The sequence below is a fragment of the Macrobrachium rosenbergii genome, chromosome 13 (assembly GCF_040412425.1).
Source record: "Macrobrachium rosenbergii isolate ZJJX-2024 chromosome 13, ASM4041242v1, whole genome shotgun sequence".
Lineage (NCBI taxonomy): Eukaryota > Metazoa > Arthropoda > Malacostraca > Decapoda > Palaemonidae > Macrobrachium > Macrobrachium rosenbergii.
Window position 1 is genome coordinate 54,423,223 of NC_089753.1, and position 17,339 is coordinate 54,440,561.

The 17,339-nt window shown below is 45.9% G+C and overlaps 1 protein-coding gene across 1 annotated transcript in view; it reads left to right on the top strand.

The window, feature by feature from the left end:
* Positions 1-223: 223 nt before the first annotated feature.
* LOC136845318 (uncharacterized) overlaps positions 224-17,339 on the top strand; it is a 35,206-nt gene continuing 18,090 nt past the window's right edge. The window contains exon 1 of the mRNA XM_067115534.1: positions 224-11,898. Within this exon, the coding sequence (XP_066971635.1) occupies positions 8,541-11,798 (3,258 nt within the window). The 5' untranslated portion in view covers positions 224-8,540 and the 3' untranslated portion in view covers positions 11,799-11,898. The remainder of the gene's footprint in view (positions 11,899-17,339) is intronic.

Sequence of the window (17,339 nt, forward strand, 5' to 3'; positions counted from 1 at the left end):
ATATTAGTTGAGGAAAGTACTGAAAATAGAAAGCAGAGTACTTTGAGCTTTCAAGAAAAAGAGACATTGCGGAATGGGCCTGGAGTTGAGGCTACTGATGACCTCATTGTCACTGGTATGCAGTCAAACTCTCCAACTTCAGGGTCGTCTAGATGTGGACAGCAGTTTGCCATTTTATATTTTGCTCCCATTATGAGTCTAATGGTATGATTAAGTTGTATTTTGTTTTTTCTGTGTTCTGTTGAAGAAATAGCTATGGAGCCATTGTTTGATTTTATCAATTTAATTTTTTCAGAATGAGTATTCAGTTATAGTTCTTTTATCTGGGGTACCTATTTTTGCTTTTTTGCTGGAATTTTATTATTTTTTATTTTGTAGGGTTTTAAGTTTTGCTTTTGAACCAGTGATACTGCACATTTGATTTAACTATTTTTTCAGCTCTGTATATTTCACTCTTGCTGTTGCATGCACAATTTCAGATTTGTTGTAAACAAATTAGCTGAGTAAATAGGTAAACAGACTGATGTATAAGTATTTTGTTGTCAGATTTATAGCTTTAGGGAGGAGAGGTAAAGTTATTTTAAGATAGGTTAATAGGTTAATGGATGGCCATTCTCTTGTAAGGTAGGGTGCTGACCCCTAGGTTAGATTAGGTCTCATTTTATCACATTAAGTGTTATTGTTGCCCTTTTGGGTATGGTTCAGGGAGTTCCACATTATTTGATTTGAAGTGAAATTGCATACGGCTTGCTGTCTGCATTGCTACACTTTGACTTCACAATGATTGTGTCACCTATGGGATAAATACCATCCAGAATTCACTGAATTTGCAAATACAGTGGAAATGTTGACAAAATATAAAAAGTTACATGCTGGTTCATGGCAAAATATTTTAATCTGTAATCATTAACACTAAGCAGAACAGGTTAGATAATATATCTACATATCTGTCAGTTAGTTAGGTTAGAATGTGAACTTTGACTATAAAGTCGGTTAGGAATGTGAATTTTGACCATAAAGTAATTTTTTATTGAGACCTCATTATAGCGCAAGCTAAACCCATTTTTCTAGCTTGTATATTTAATATAAAGCCTGTTGTGAAGGTGATAAATACATAACCTACCCTATGAAGTTACCAGTCATCTCTGTTACCATTTTATAATTACAGTAATTCCTATGGAAATACAAACTATTCCTTTTTATATAGGAGAATTACTCAGCACTGGTTTGAAACTGATGATGATGATGGATAACACTTAAGATTTTATGTCCTCAGTTACTGTACAGTAGATCCTTAATAGTATTGTTTGTTTTGCAGGGTTAGGCTTACAGCATAAATTTCCTTGCAAGGAGTGTGCTGCTGCCTGGTCCCTTTCACAGTGGAAGGTCTGGCAAGAAGCACAGAGAGGTCAAAAGATGTTTGCTAATGTCTTAGGGGGTACTCGTGGTACATTAAACTCTTCCTCTTGCTTAGTTGGCATCACAGATTCTCTGGAGAACTTGAAAAGGCTGTAACCTCTAGGTATCCCTGGAGACTCCTTGCCACATTTCTGGACCACTTTGCTATGAGTAAGGGATATTCTGTTCCTGACACAGTTTCTATTGTTCCTGTGAAGGAGCTCAAAGCTTTTGAGCTTTATGTTACTGTGGTGTTAACTTTGGGGATACTCCAAAGAACATAGTTTTACTTTGTTCCGACACGATATACAAACCATCGGTCCTTTACATTAGGAATTACTTTCAGGCGTAGGCTGGAAACGGCCGTTAAACTCTTGAGCAAGGTGGTTAGGCAGTAACTACTGCCAGGTAGGCGGGAATATCCGTCTGCCTGGATGTAAACATTCCAGTTTGCTTTCGGCCGTCATGCGTTGCTGACGTGTTTTTGGTTCTCTGCCTGACTGTCGTTAAGCTCTTATTATCCCGGTGGGATCTTTCTATATTTTTGTATATATATATATATATACGTGTGTTTGATATTTATTAATACAAACCCATGATTTGTGATAACCTTGCATAAGCCGTCATTCCCTGCTCTGTGTCTTGGGTTTGACGGCCAAGGGCATAATTGGAGAAGTGTAACCGAGTGGTAATGCTTCTCTTCCAACAGCCCTTTACGTAAATACTGAAGGCGCCCCCATACATTCAGAGATATAGTTTGGGATGTAATATCTTCGCTCCCCTACATTGATCTGGACGTAAGAGTTCGTTCCCTTCTTGGGCTTCCGCCCTCTGTGTATAAGGGGCATCACTACTTCCTTCCTACTTATGCTGAGTGTTACTTGTCGCCTGCGCTTGGAGAACTACGGGCCGGGTAGGAGGTTGCGGGCGTCGTCGGTAAGTTCTGCTTCCACGGCACCCTTGGTGGCCTCCTCTCCGTCCTTTTTTCTCTTCCCGTAGGTTCTTCCTTCTCCCCTTTAGTAGATCTCTCTCCTTCGCCCTCTTCGCTTGCTCGTCGGGATAAGACCAGGGGTGGGGAGTGATCGGGCAACCTCTTCTAGAGTACCTCCTCCCTCTGCTTAGGACAGTTCCCCTTGTAGTGAGAAGAGTCTCCCTCATCTTTGCTTTTTCTTTCAGGTTGACAGTGAGCATCGCAGACACAGCAGTAGTTGGCTGGATATATCAAAGGATATCTCCCATGAAGCAGTCCCGACGTTCATTTAGTGTTGCTTCGGGATCGACCACATTACCTGGTTAGATGACATATTTCCACGTCGGGATCGTTCTGACTCTGTTCCCGCCGATGTGGATCGATCGCTGTCATTGCTGGTCTTCATGTATGCTGTTGCACTGCCTCTGGCATATCTGTGATCCATCTGCTCCTGCTGTTCCCTGTGTTATGCTCTTGTCAACTCAACGACAGTCTCTGGGCTGCTCTTCCTGCCGCAGCTGCCCTGATTGTTCCTGTCGCTGCTGGTGACTTTCATGTGACATTTCTGTCCATCACAGTAGGTCCTGCCTTCTGAACCGCTAATGTAGCTCCTGCATCGGCTACCCTGATCGTGCCTGCTACTTCTCCTAGTGGTCGTGCCCTGGGCCACTTCCATTGTGCTCCTGCCAGCTGCCCCAGAGGTTACGATGTCCGCCATCCTGTAGAAGATGTTGGCGTGAAAATGAAGGAAGTCGCCTTGTCGAAGTGATGTTCCTGGCCGTTGCAGTAGCTCCTGCCTTCCGAACAGCTGCCGTAGCTCCTGCATCAGCTGTCCTGATCATGCCTGCTGCTTCTCCTGGTGGTGGTGTCTTGGGCCGTGTCCGTTGTGTTCCTGCCTGACTGCCCTGGAGGTTACCATGTTTCGTGTCTACCATCCTGTAAAGGATGTTGGAGTGGAGGTGAAGGGCCACCCTGTGGAAGTAGCTGCCGTCTTCTTCATCTTATCTTCGATTTCGTCTTCTGCTGCGTCTTCCCTTCCTCTCCCAAGGTCCAAGGGGGTCCCGAGAACTGTACAGACCTCTGTTGGCTGAAGGAGAGGAAGGCTGCTTCTTCCCCTTGATGCCCTTGGATGTCTAGGGACTGCCTCCTTCCGAGGAGGCAGTGGGTCTCTCGTTGGCTCTTCCCGACCTTCGGGTTAGGAAACCGATTCGCATAGCCGTGGGTTTTGTGTTTTGGAAGCCTCGGGCGCGCAGACCTCGGTTTGCGATCCCGTTCCCAGTCCTAGAGGTTCCGCCTCTTAGACGGGGGCTGCTTCCAGCGCTTGTTCACGAGCTGCTCCGAGTGCTCGAGATTCTATGGAATATCAGGTACTATCCCGATCTGGTCTGGAGAGATTTTCCTTGGGCCAGTTCGGGAGCAGTACGAGAGAGAGGGCCGAGGCACCTAGGTGTCTCGGCTCTTCCTGCCAGCACCACAAGCGCTCCCCGAGTGTTTGCCAGTGCTCGGTCGGGTTCCCAGCCTGGTGTCTTGATCCTGTCGGTTCGAACATCAGAAGAAGCAGGGAAGAGATTCCCTTCGGGAGTCCTATGGTACTTCTAAGGGACTGACTCTCTTTCAGGGAGACAAGTTTCTCTCATTGGCTTTGCCTGCCCTCGGGCAGGAACCGATTTGCATTCTCCTGTGGGGTCTTGTGTTTCGGGGTCCTTGAGAGCTCTTCCCAGGAAAGCGCTTTGCCACGGCACAAATGCTCTTCTTTCCCCGTGTGGCAGTAATCTTCTTTGGTTGATTATCGCTCACTGTCCGCCTCTCCTGCTTATCTTACTGGCAGGACAGGTAGGGATACTCTTTCTCCTCGCCAGTTCTCTTCTCCTCTCAGTTGTTCCGAGAGGTGCGAGATGGACAGAGAGAGCTCCCGACGAACTTCTTCGGAGTTCGGCTGCCTGGCGTGCTTTGGGTGTCGGTCCCCCGATTCTCTCGTAGTATAACCAGGTAGCCGAGGAGGGTTTCATGGGATCTGTCAAGGTCTCCCTCCAAGGGGACCGAACGAATCAGCGCGAGGATCCCCGGGGTAGGACCGCAACTCCCCCAATGAATAATCTTCATCACTCACAACCCTTGCAGTTCCCGAGGGGCCGAGAGTGTTGGGGACCGCCACGGTCCTGGCTTCAGAGAGCGTTCTCGACCTGATGAATTTTTTTCTTCAAAGGAGTTAATTCAGGTCGAGACACCAAGCTTTCCCCAGCCTCGACAGAATATGAATTCTTGCCTCGGAGGGTCTTGCCAACTGCAGTTGTTTGGGTAATTATGGTGCTAAGAAGAAGGACTTTGTCCCAGTTCGGATCTCCGGTTTCGTAAGTCCCGAGTTGGCTCGACCCTTGGGAACAAACCATTACTTGGTTCTGCCTTTCTCTTTCAGAGATTTGCCAGATACCTCGGTAATCAAGGTTCGTACCAGGGCACTGCCTTGTCCTTTGGACAATGGCCAAGACCTTTGGGTCTTAGTCATCTCAACTCGACCTTGAGTTCAAGCCAGCCCCTCTCAACTCCTTAGCTAAGAAGTCCCAGGCTTCAGAAGAAAATTGCAACTGCTGATGCCTGGACGAAATGATACTTATCGAATCTCTGGAACTGGCAGCGACATTGCTGAGACCTGGGAATGGATTCCTTCAGGAGAAGTATCCATTTCCCTTAGGTCTCGGCAATCCTTTCCATCGAACTTCCATCCCGCCTCCTCTCCCGTGCTCCTGATTCGGGAAATGCCAGCCCGGCTAGAGCTAATTGGCTTGGTACCCTGTCATCTTACAGAAGCTTCCCCATGGTGGAGAATGGAAGTCTGCTTCCATTCCTTCATCCCTCTTTCCTCTTCGAAGTATGAGGAAAGAGTTAGGCTAATGCTTGGTTGAAGGAACCTTCGAATATGCTTGCATATTCCCCTCACATCTTGTGTCTACTTACGGATTCACCGATTGAGGAATAGGCGCACACTTGTAAGACCTTATCTTGAAGGTGTGTGACCGAGATGATGAGTACCTTCTCATCTCCGTCCTGGGCTCAGGGCAGCCTTTTGGCCGTCCGAGAATTCAGGATGAGTTTTGCGGCACTCACTGGTTTCGTTGAACAACAAAACCACAGTAGTGGCATTTGTCAACAAACAAGAGGTAATCGTTTTTTCCTCCTGTTTCATCTCGACATTTGCAGGTACTCGAGTGTTGTTCTATTGCACACTCGACAGCTCAATTAACCAGATACATTCCTGGTGGGGATGTATTGGTAGGCAAGCCTGGCCTCGGGTTTGAGTGATCGGGACGGAACATGCTGCTCACTCTTTTCTTCACGAAGATTCATGCAGAGACTGCTCAACTGAGAAATCCCTACCATCCTTCTGTTGCCTCCCTGCACAACAAGTCGGTAGTTTTTCTCGCTCCTTTGTACCAGACAGGGGCCGCTTCGGTGAGGCATGCTATCTTTTTGGGGAAAACTTGATATCTACGTTTTTTCCCTCCGTATTTGTCTGTTTTGCTAGGGGTTCACAGGCATTGCTCACCCCGAGTTACAGACAAATACTTGAAGACTTCGCCTTCATCCGACCTGATTGCCGAGGCATCAAGAAGAATTCTGCTTGACCCAACCTCCTGTAGCAGCTACACAAGAAGCGGTTCTTGAGACAGCACATTCCTGTGTGTTCAGGACTGGGAGACCCTCCAGCTTTCCTTGCAAGCATAGGCTTTCTCGCCGAGCAGCAACAGATATAGCTGGATATCCCTTGAAGTCCTCTGCAACACTGTCCCAGGGACTGGATCCATCTTCGCTGATGGTGTCGTTGACAGACCTTCTTCTCGGGTCAGAGTCGCTCTTCAAGTCTGGACTTCTTCATCTTCTCTGCCGAGGGTTGCTTCTCTCCCTTTCATTTGTGGAGAACGTAGGCCCTTGCAACCTAGTCTTCTATCTAAAGTAGCCTTCTTCTCCTCAGTCGAGAGTTAGCTACGGACGAGAAGCTTCTTCAGTCGTCCTGTCCCAGGGAACTGTTCCCTAGGTGGCATGTGACTCTCATTTAGAGTTCCTGTCCGTGCTCTGCACGCGCCTTATAAGAGTCATCGGATAGAGATATGCCCTCTTAGGACCATCTCTCATCTTACTCTGGCCTTGGCGCAGAAGATGGAAGAACAGGGATGGGGATCATACCTCGACTCCTTCTCGGATGTCGTAGGTGGACTCCGAATCCATTGGCATCTACTGTTGGGTTCGAGTCCTTCTGGTTCCCCTCCTCCTTGGACTTTGTGTCGATGATCCAGATCATTCGTTACTTTGTCCTATTAGGGAGCTGTGGTACTTTCCGAAAGGCTCGACATTCCTATCCTGGATGTTGTCAACGTTTTCGCTAGTACTCTCTCCCCCAAGGAAGAAGTGTCTAAGGACACATCTTCCTCCTGACTTCGTGAAGTGATCAAAGGAGGTACTCGGGTGCTGACGATGATGATACCAGTACCTTCCACCCGAGAGCTCACGAAGTCGATGGCTTAGTCCATCCTTCGTATTCCGGAAGTTTCTGTCGGTCTGGAAGCAAGACGTGGTCTCTTAGACCACACTCTTGTCTTCTTTCTTGGTCTTGCCCACAGGCCCTTGGAACCTTTTTTCCTTGGCTCTGTGGTGGCTGCTCAACTAGTTGTGTTGTCTTACCCAGCTCCTTCAAGAGGATGAGTGGCAGCTTGCCTAAGGTGTTGGTTCTGGAAGTGAGAAGGATTCCAAGAGTGACTGGCCTCTCTTCCTCCTCCTTCCCCGTCCTCCAACTTCTCCTCCTTAGGGATGAGAATAGGACGCGAACCAATAGCTGCTGGAACTGGCACTGATGCGGTAAGACTACACATTGAGCACCCTTTCTGTTGTTGTTATAGAATCATAGAAGCAATTCCGCTCCTTCCTCTAGCAAGGGGAGGAAGGAGGGACTGGCAATAAGGGAACCCTATCTCAGCTTTTCCTTACTGCCTCTGACTCTAGATCCTTCCAGCCTATTTCGTAGGAGTTACATTTCCTCACTCATGCAAAAAGGTCCAGTATCTCACATTTGATCTTGCAGTTCCTACACTCCGATCAATATGTCAGAGGCACGGTACTCCTCCTCGTTCTTTCGACCAGGAGGAGTAACCCAGGTGTGCAGAACTCCAGTCAGTTCAGGAGACTCACTCAGATTCCTCCCTCCAACCAGTGAGTCTTCCTAATGTAAAGGACTGATGGTTTGTATATCGTGTCGGAACAAATCACAACTTTTGAAAGTAAATTGTATTTTTCCTAACTATACAAACCTGAGGTCCTTTGCATTACATACTATGCCCACCTCGTGCCACCCCTCAATCTGAACCTGGACCGAAAGACAAACTGGAATGTTCACATCCGGGCAGGCGGGTATTCCCGCTTACCTGGCGGTAGTTACTACCTAGCCACCTTGCTCAAGAGTTTAACGGCCGTTTCCAGCCTACGCCTGAAAGTCATTCTTAATGTAAAGGACCTCAGGTTTGTATAGTTAGGAAAAATACAGTTTACTTTCAAAAAGTGTGATGTTTCTCATATACCGACCTTGACATCATCCCTTTCTTTTCTTTTTTTGTTAAATCTTCAGCTGAAAACCATTATTAATAGACAACAGACTGTAAACGCAAGAGGACTCCAAAGCAAAATCAGCCTGTAGAGAGAGGGAAAAGTAATGAGAAAAGGTGATTGAAAAATTAACATTTTGGAATAGAAAATAAAACTGATACCCATGAATTCAGGTGTCAATAGAAAGCTGGAATGAATGTGTTCCTTGCTTAACTCTTTCACGCCCAAACGACATAGTGGTACGTAAAATTACCCTACTCCCCTTCCTATCCGACTGACATACCTCTACGTAAAGTTTACTGAAATTTTTTGTACGTGTGTTAGGAGTAAATTTATTTTTTCTGACAATTAGTGGTTTCCGTAGGCTAAAGCGCATACCTTGGACCGTGTAACTCAGGTATCAATATGCCAGCCAAGCAGTTCCTGTAGTGCACAGCGCAAATCCCTGGTGTAGTAAAATTCTCACAATGAAATCAGCTGATCCCACCCACACTTCTCTCTTGAGACCAAACGTGCGAGCTACTATGAATACGTGCGATTGTGTACATATAGTGACATCAATATAGAATATATTTCCAACATGCATTCGCGAAGTTTTTGTGGTAAAGCTAGTGGAAAACGAGTTAGTGCATCACACAAGAGACGTCTGGATTTTAGGCAGGGTTCTGAATCTCCAGAGGATGACAAGATAAGGAGGCTGCTGCTTGATTACGACTGTTCCTGGAAGGCTCGTTGGATAAATCTGACCCCAACCAAGAACGCCATGGAATTGCTTCATCTGGAATGGGAGGAAAAAGACAAAAAAACAAGTGCATATGGAGAAGATTCAGATGCTGAAGTGCTTGATGCAGATTCTGATGAAATGATTGAGGGGAGTGATGCTGATGAGGCAATGGCCCCAGGAGTTGTAGCATTGGAAAATATATTACCGGTACACGAAGAAGAGTTCAAAGAGGCCACCATTAGTGATGGTGAAGTACTGGGAACAAGTGGCGTAAGCACCAGGGAGAGAGGCAAGAGAGAGAAGAAAAAAATACGTAAGTTGGGGAGAGATGCTGCTGGTATTTCTGTTGTTGGGGGTTCTGTTGGTGCTTCTACTGGTATGCCTGTTGGAGGTGGTGCAACAGGTGGTGTAAGTATGGCGAGTAAAGGTAAGGGTAAGAAGGGCATATATGCCAAGACAGAGGGTAAGTTTGTGAGAGGGCCTGCTGGTGTTGGTGTTTTGGGGGGAGATGCTGGAGGTGTTGGAGATGCTGTGAGTAGTGTTGGAGGAGGAGATGGTGATGCTGGGGCTGTTGGGGATGCTGGGAGCAGTGTTGAAGGAGATGGTGATGCTGGGGGTGTTGGAGATGCTGGGAGTAGTGCTGGAGGAGGAGATGGTGATGCTGGGAGTGTTGGTGATGATGGTGTTGTAGTGGTAAATCTTAAGGGTGCTGCTGTGTCTGTTGTATATCCTGGAGGTGCAAAGGAAGGTGTTGCTGATCCTGGGAGGCATTCATGTGATTTTGAGGGATTTCTTGAAGGCAGTGATGCTGGGAGGGGTGTTAGTGATGATGAGGGAGGCTTTGAGGGATTTTATGGTGCCCTTAATGATGCTGGGAGTGATGAGGCCTTGGGTTCTGGTGATGCCTCAGGGGTTCAAAGAGGCCGTAGGCGTGCCAGGAGGAGTAGTAGTAGTAGTGAAAGCGGTGGTTCTGATGTCGAGGCAGAGGGTGCTGCTGGTGGTGTAGATGTAGGTGGTCCCCGTCATGCCCATGGTGAGCGTTCCCAAAGGAGGAGGTGGTCTGGATCTTCAAGGATGGGTGAGCGTGACAGGCAACCAACCCATGATGTTGATGAGGAGTGGACCCAGGATCCTACACCTCCAGTGATTCCACCTTTCACAGGCATGCCAGGGTTGAATGTCCCCACCCCTACGACACTTCTCGGGTTTCTACAGCTCTTTATTACTAGAGAGCTGTTGGTATACTTGGCTGCAGAAACCAATGCGTACGCTGATTACATGCGCAACGAGATGCGTCGTGGGGACAAGGGATCCTGGGTGCCTGTAACTGTGCAAGAGATGGCTATGTTCCTGGGCCTCATCATTATCATGGGGATTTTTCCAGCACCAGAGAAGCGAATGTACTGGCAGACGGGCAAAATTTTTTCAATGCCAGGTTTTGCTCGGATCATGTCAAGGAACCGGTTTGACACCATCAACCGGTACTTTCATACCGCAAACCGAAAGGCCATACCTCGAGGTAACAACGACCGATTGTTCCTTGTGAGACCTGTCATCAATTACCTGAAGGCACGATTTAGGGCCACCTACACCCCAGAACGCAATGTCTCATTGGATGAGGGCTTGATGCCATACAAGGGTAGGCTGTCTATCAAGACCTACAACCCCAGGAAACCTAGCAAGTATGGTATCAAACTCTATATGTTGTGTGAAGCCAAGAGTGGATACGTTACTGACTTCCTGACATATGGAGGAAGTACCTCAACCTTGAAGGACATTGTGTTCACACTAATGGGCCCTCTCTTTGATAAAGGTTACCACGTTTTCATGGACAACTACTACAACTCTGTTGAACTGGCTGAGGAGTTGTATTCTCATGGTGTTCTTTGTTCAGGGACACTTCGTCTTCTAAGGAAGGGAGCACCTAACTTTCTAAAGACTTTGACTCGTCAACAGGTGCCACGTAATACAATGCACTTCCTTAGGAGGGGGAACGTCTTCGTCATCTGTTGGCAGGACATCCGACTTGTCACAATGATCACAACAGCTTGCAATGCAGAAACGGAAGAGTTTGTGCACAGGAGGCATGTAAGGCGAGCTACTGGAACAGATCTTGAAACAGTCACAATGTCTAGACCTTTGATTATTGGCACCTACTGTCAGTATATGGGTGGGGTAGACCTGTTTGACCAGCTGATGAAATACTACTCAATGGCCAGGAAGGGAATGAAGTGGACCCGCAAGTTTACCTTATATTTATTGCAGATGGCAATACAGAATGCTTACACTATGTTTGCAAAATACCACCCACAAGGTAAGAAAGTCAGACTTCTTGATTTTATGTATGAATGTGCTGAAGCACTTACAAACTTCAGCATAGAAGACTGGCCCTTGAGTGGTATTTCTTTTGCTCGTTTACCTGACCTACCTGTAGCTGACAGATTAGATGGCCTGCCTGTTCCTGTTCCTGCTGCTGCTGCACCTGCTGGCGAAGATTCTGAGCCTGATGATCCCCATCGTATGGATTCTGATGTTGACAGTCCTGAGGCTGCTGTTGAATCTCCTGTTCCTCCTCCTTCTCCTTCTCCTCCTCCTCCTTCTCCTTCTCCTTCTCCTCCTCCTCCTCCTCCTTCTCCTTCTCCTTCTCTTTCTCCTTCTCCTCCTCCACCTCCTCCTTCTCCTCCTCCTCTTCGTACTTCTTCTGTGCCGCCTTCTCTTGCTGACGTTGGTCCCTCTGGTGCTGGTCCCTCTGCTGCTGGTCCCTCTGGTGCTGATCCATCTGTTACTGGTATTGAACCAGAACTATTAGGTGTGCCACGCCGACGTGCCAACTTCCTGGAGAGCTATGAGCGTCTTGTGCCAGGGGAACATAGCCTCATTCATATAAGGGAGAGTCCCTCCGTCAAGTCAAAACAGCTGAGATGCCACATCTGCTTGCTAGACGACACACGAAAGGACACATCATGGGTGTGTAAGGCATGTAGAGTTCCTCTGTGTAGGGCACCAAGAAATTGCTTCTACAGATACCACACAGAGAAGCAACTCAAGCCTTCACCAAGTCGTGGGTCAGGCCCTGCCAAAAGAGGTGTAGGGAGACCAAAGATAAACATCTAACTCCTGCAGCTTCCTCCTCCCTCAGCATCCCTTCAGATGGCAGGCCCTTCACCTGAGGGAGGAGTTGTACATAGGAATTCAAGAGGGGTCATGATATTTGGTGAGTACAGTATTCAAATTTCTGGTAATGGGTTTTTATGAATACAGTAAACCCCCCGTATTCGTGTTCTCATGGTTCGCGGACTCACGCATTCGTGGGTTTCTCTGTGGAACATATCTAGCCATTTTTCGCGGAAAATTCGCCTATTCGCGGTATTTTTCACTGAGAAATATTCACTAATTACTGTACAGTATTTTCATATAATTTTCATGAATAAATGCACTTTTTGTGATAAAACTATTAAAATACTCAGGTATAAGCATTTTTACAGGGTTTTTCTTGGTTCAAGCTATCAAAAAGGGCAGTTCTAACTGTTTTTAGAGGGGTTTTAAGCATTCGTGGATTTTACCTATTCGCGGGGGTGTGTGGGACGCATCCCCCGCGAATACGGGGGTTCACTGTATTTCTAATTTTTTCCCATGCAATATTTCTCTTCTAATAATTTTTTTTATAATGTGGGGTTTGTATGTGGGTTTGTATCTAATTTTTTTTTACTTTTTTTCATAAAATGTGGGGATTTTATATTGGTTTGTATCTTATTTTTTTTTTTGTAAAATGTGGGTTTGTATCTTACATTTTTTATAAAATGTGGGATTTGTATGTGGGATTACATTACTGTATTGGAAACACTCTGTTTCGTACCCTCTTTTTCTATCAAATTTTTCACCAACTGTACTTATTCGTTTTTCACTCTTTTATATGTCGATATTTAGAGAATTTTCTTGGCTTTCTCATGAAAAATAATTAATTCGCCTAACTGTTATAGTTTTTGAGCTACTAACGATAATGTTGACAACGGTAACATTTTTTTTTTTCAGTCAACTTATAACGTCAAAATGAAACTGTTGCCGTTACCAAAACCATTTTTCTTGACTCTCACTGTATTTCTCAACCTTTCCTCTACATTTTCTTATATTTACAAAGTAATTCCTAATAAAAATAACCGAGATGAGCTCTTCAAAAAAAATAACTTTCTAGTGCTAATTCTCACCGTACGCCGGGCAGCACGCTCTGTTTGTTACCCTCTTTTCTGTCAATATTTTCGCCAACTGTACTTATTCGTTTTTCATTATTTTTTATATTGATATTTAGAGAATTTTGTTGGCTTTCTCATAAAAAGTAATTTGAGCTACGAACGATAATGTTGAGAACGGTAACATTTTTTTTTTTTCAATCAACTTATAATGTCAAAATGAAACTGTTGCCGTTACCAAAACCATTTTTCTTGACTCTCAATGTATTCCTCAACCTTTCCTCTACATTTTTGTATACTAACAAAGTAATTCTTATGAAAAGTAACCGAGGTAGAGCTCTTAAAAAAATGACTTTCTAGCGCTAATTCTCACTGTACGCCGGGCAGAGCACTCTGTTTCTTACCCTCTTTTCTATCAATTTTTTCACCAACTGCACTTATTCGTTTTTCATTATTTTATATATCGATATTTGGAGAATTTTGTTGACTTTCTCATAAAAAAATTAATTTGCCTGAATTTCATAGTTTTTGGGCTGCGAATGAAGATGTAAAAATAAGTAAAAAGTTTTTCGTTAAATAACTCAAATTTTTCCGTATTTAGAGGGCTGGGACTCTTATTCTGAATATTCCACCATAAAATATAAACATTGAGAAAAAAAGGACAGCAAAATGAACGTTGTTGGCATAAAATTTCTATTTTTGCTGAATTTTTGACAGAATTATTTTTTCACACTGTCGCGCTCCCAGACATCTCGGATCTCTGACTGGATGGAGCAATTGGTTTGGTTCGTGAGATAGCTCATATCTGGTTGGTTCTCTCTTGAGACGAGGACCAACTTGGAATCTTTGTGTACCAAGGATACAAGATTAACATTGTTATCGTGGATTTAAAGTGAAACTGTCTACACAATTATTTTTTTGTTCCTAGTGTAATGAAGACTAGACTGAGCAGCTAGCCTTACTTAGAGAGCACGGGAAGGCAGCCCTTCTGATGGACAGTGCTGGAAGTAATACTTCAAAGGTTTTTCTTTCATGTTTGAATTTTCTGTATATGGTGGAATAGGATCAGCAGCATTATGTTTTTGAAAATGATGTGGGTCTCTTATGAAAGTATCCTTATAATCAGCAATTGCAATGTAATTTGAAAAGTAGTCTTCCTTCAGTTTCACTGATGCTATTTCATAGATTTTTCATTTTTCTCAATACAGTAATAGTAAAGATAATTGCACAAAAATTAATGTGTGCAGTTTCTTTGAAGCTTCAGGCAATTTAGAAAATGGGCTGTTATAGAGCTTACCTTGGCTCGAGATTCCTTGAATTCTCAAGTAGTGGAAGCAACTGATGCATGATACTTTCGAGATTTGGCAGCATCAAGTTCACTCACCTGGAGAAACTTGAGCAAGTTCCCCATACAGTCCTCTTCATATGCAGATGCCACGGCCTCGAAGAAGACTGAGGTATGTCGAGAGGACAGCCTGAGCCCATGCCTGAGAGTGCACGCTCGCTCGCTCTCTGGATCATCCCTCACCCGCATACTTGCGAATGAGCCTGCTTACCTGGGGATAGCATGTGTACATGTTGCGTGGACCCATTCGCTTGTTGTGTGGACCCATTCGCTCTCCTCGGGACAGCCCCCGCCCAAGTTAGCGAGAGTGGGTTTGCTCTTTTAGACCCGTGCAGTCATCATCACCACAGGTTGACGATCTTTTATGGCTTCCCTCTCCTGTCAGAGCTTCGGCTTTGTCAGATCAGAGAGAGATGCTTGCCCCCTCAAGAGAAGGCCTTGGGGTTCTTTCATTGCTTCTCTCTTGCCGAGAGTAATCCAGGGATTCTATAACCTGGAAAGGCTCTTAAGATTCTTTCCTTAGGACACGGACATCCCCGATCTTCAGAGAACTTATTCGGAGGTCATGTTGCTGATGTATCAGTGATCTTGGGAAGAGACCATGGGTGCTTCCTTGGATCATAAGTCTGCCCTCAAAGTTTCTGGAGACCAAGCAGGAACCCAAATCTTCGTTGACTCGATCTTCTCTTGCAGAGGCCACAGACTTGGTGCGCCTTCAGGATAGCCCACATTCACACCTGAGAGTGCCCGATCGCTCTCCCTGGGTCAGCCCTTGCCTGCATCCGCTCGAACGAGCCTGCTCATCTGGGGATAGCTTCCATGCACATTTGTGTGATTACGTTCCCTCTCCCAGACTTTCATGGCCATCGTCAACATAAGTTGACGACCGCCCACGGCCTTACACACTTGCAAGGTCCTAGGCTTCCGGCAGGTATCGTAAGGGTGCTAGATTCTCTCACCTGTTCTCCTACCTCCTTGGAGTCTTCCAAGGACCAGGTATCAGACAGTTTTGGGATCGAGACTGGAAACATTCGTTCTTCCATCCTTCCCCAACCACAGTAAGATATACTGTACTCTGTATTCGGTCTGTGGACTGAACCAGTTGTATCATTGAGTGTTAGAGAGATCATGAGGCGCCTCTGGAAGTTTTTTCCCTGGGATCGTCTGTGAATTCGGCAGTTTATGGTGTAGAGGAAGAAACTTAGCCTCTCTGTTGGCTGTTCATCAACCATCAATGCTTACAGGGATCCCCTATAGAAAACCAAAGTCGATGGACTTGTCATAGTCGCAACTTGCCAAAGGAGTATTTTTTAGACAAGTGAATTTTCTCTTGTACAACCAGGACAATTCACTCAAGTTTCTCCTATCATGCAGGACACGTCCTCAGCCTTTGAATTGCTAGAGGAATTCCTCAGTACTTCGGAGAGTCCTTTGCCGACCAAACAGATTGACCCGATGTTCGAGTCCTTCGCTAACTGCCTCCCTGCAGAAGGAACTTTTCTTCCACCGGACAGTGACAACGGAATTGACTGTCATGGCAGCATTCCATTCAGTCTCCTGAATGGATCTTGGTTCCATTGTGTGGCCTAGATCACTTCCTTAGCCCACCAGACAGCTAACCTGTGTGCGAATCTGGTGCCAAATGGAGAGACATTGTCTTGACTCTGGTAACCAGGTTTGTCAGTTACGAGTTGGCACTGGTTCTCGGGAATGAACCAATACTGGGATCCACTTCCCTCTGGCTATTGGTAGAAGTTGATGCTTCAAGTGACAGAGGTAGGATCAGGGATTGATCTCTGTGTTCACTAACAGTGGCCAAGACCCTCAGGTCTTCTGATGATTTTACAGCTCTGCCTTTGGGCCTGACTGTTTCTTCCTCATCAGTTCACAGGAATCCCCAGGCTTCTAAGGGCCTGCAAAGGTACACCCAGTCTTCTTCTACCCTACCAGAAAGGGGCACAGCAGCTCTCCTTTTAGCCCCCTGTCCAGCCTGGAAAGGTGCAAGGGTATGAGGAAAGGGAAGGAAATTAGGGGCAGCATTCTTTTCCTCCTTCTGTTATTGAAGAGGGATACCTGACAAGCCATGAAGCAACAGGGCACCATAATTGGCAGAAAGCTTCAAGTTCCTGCCACCCCTCTCCAATGTGTGGTCTGCTTCCAGACTTCAGTTCCCGGGTCTTCTTCAGCCTCGCCCTTGGGAAGAGGTGAAGGTGTTGCCAAGGACAGTAAGGTTAGTACTCATTAGGATGCATATTTTTGAATATTATATCCATCTTGTCTGGGGATGAGACGACTCTAATTTGCTGGGACTTGGCAGTCTTGTTCAAGTATGAGAAGCTTGATCTCACACTTGAGCAGAACACTTAGTGTCTGGATATGATGGTGTTATGGTCTTAGCCTCATATCAGCAGGTTCAGAGAAGAGTACAGTTGTTCCTGTCTTTACAGGAACAACCAGCTCGACAGTGACAAGTTGTCTTTGTTCACCTGTCGCCTTGGGGAAGGTCAGTGAAGGATGCAGGGTTCTAGGCTCCAAAAAGGGACTCCCTATTCCTTTCCATTTCTCCCAGGAGGAATTGAATCGGGAATTAGCCTGGTGGCTAGACAATAGGAACCTTGTTGGAGTGTCTCTTCACACTCATCCTCCCATCTTGCTCCCGTTCTCAGGTGCATTGACAGAGGGACAAGGCGCACACCTGGAAGAGTTATATACTGCTTTCAGGTGATTGGAACCAGAATGGCAAACATCTCCACATCAACATTTTGGAACTCAAGACAGATTCCTTAGCTTTTAGAGAGATTCAGGATCTTGACGAGCTACTCTGTGGTGCTGATGAGTGCCAGTACCCCCATCACCACAAGAGTAACTTTTATCAACAAACAGGTGGAGGGGGGACTGGTTTCCCCTCAACTCTACATGTTGGCGGAGCAGGTGTACGAATGGGCGGTTGCACACTTGGTAGAGTTGTCTGCCAAGTACATTCTGGGGAACTGGAACGTATTGTAATGGCAAATAAGCTCAGTCATCACCAGTGTCAGATGACATGGATTTGACCTTACACCCAGACATTACACAGGATTTTCCAATCTTTGGAACCTCCCAACGATAGATCAGCACAACAGA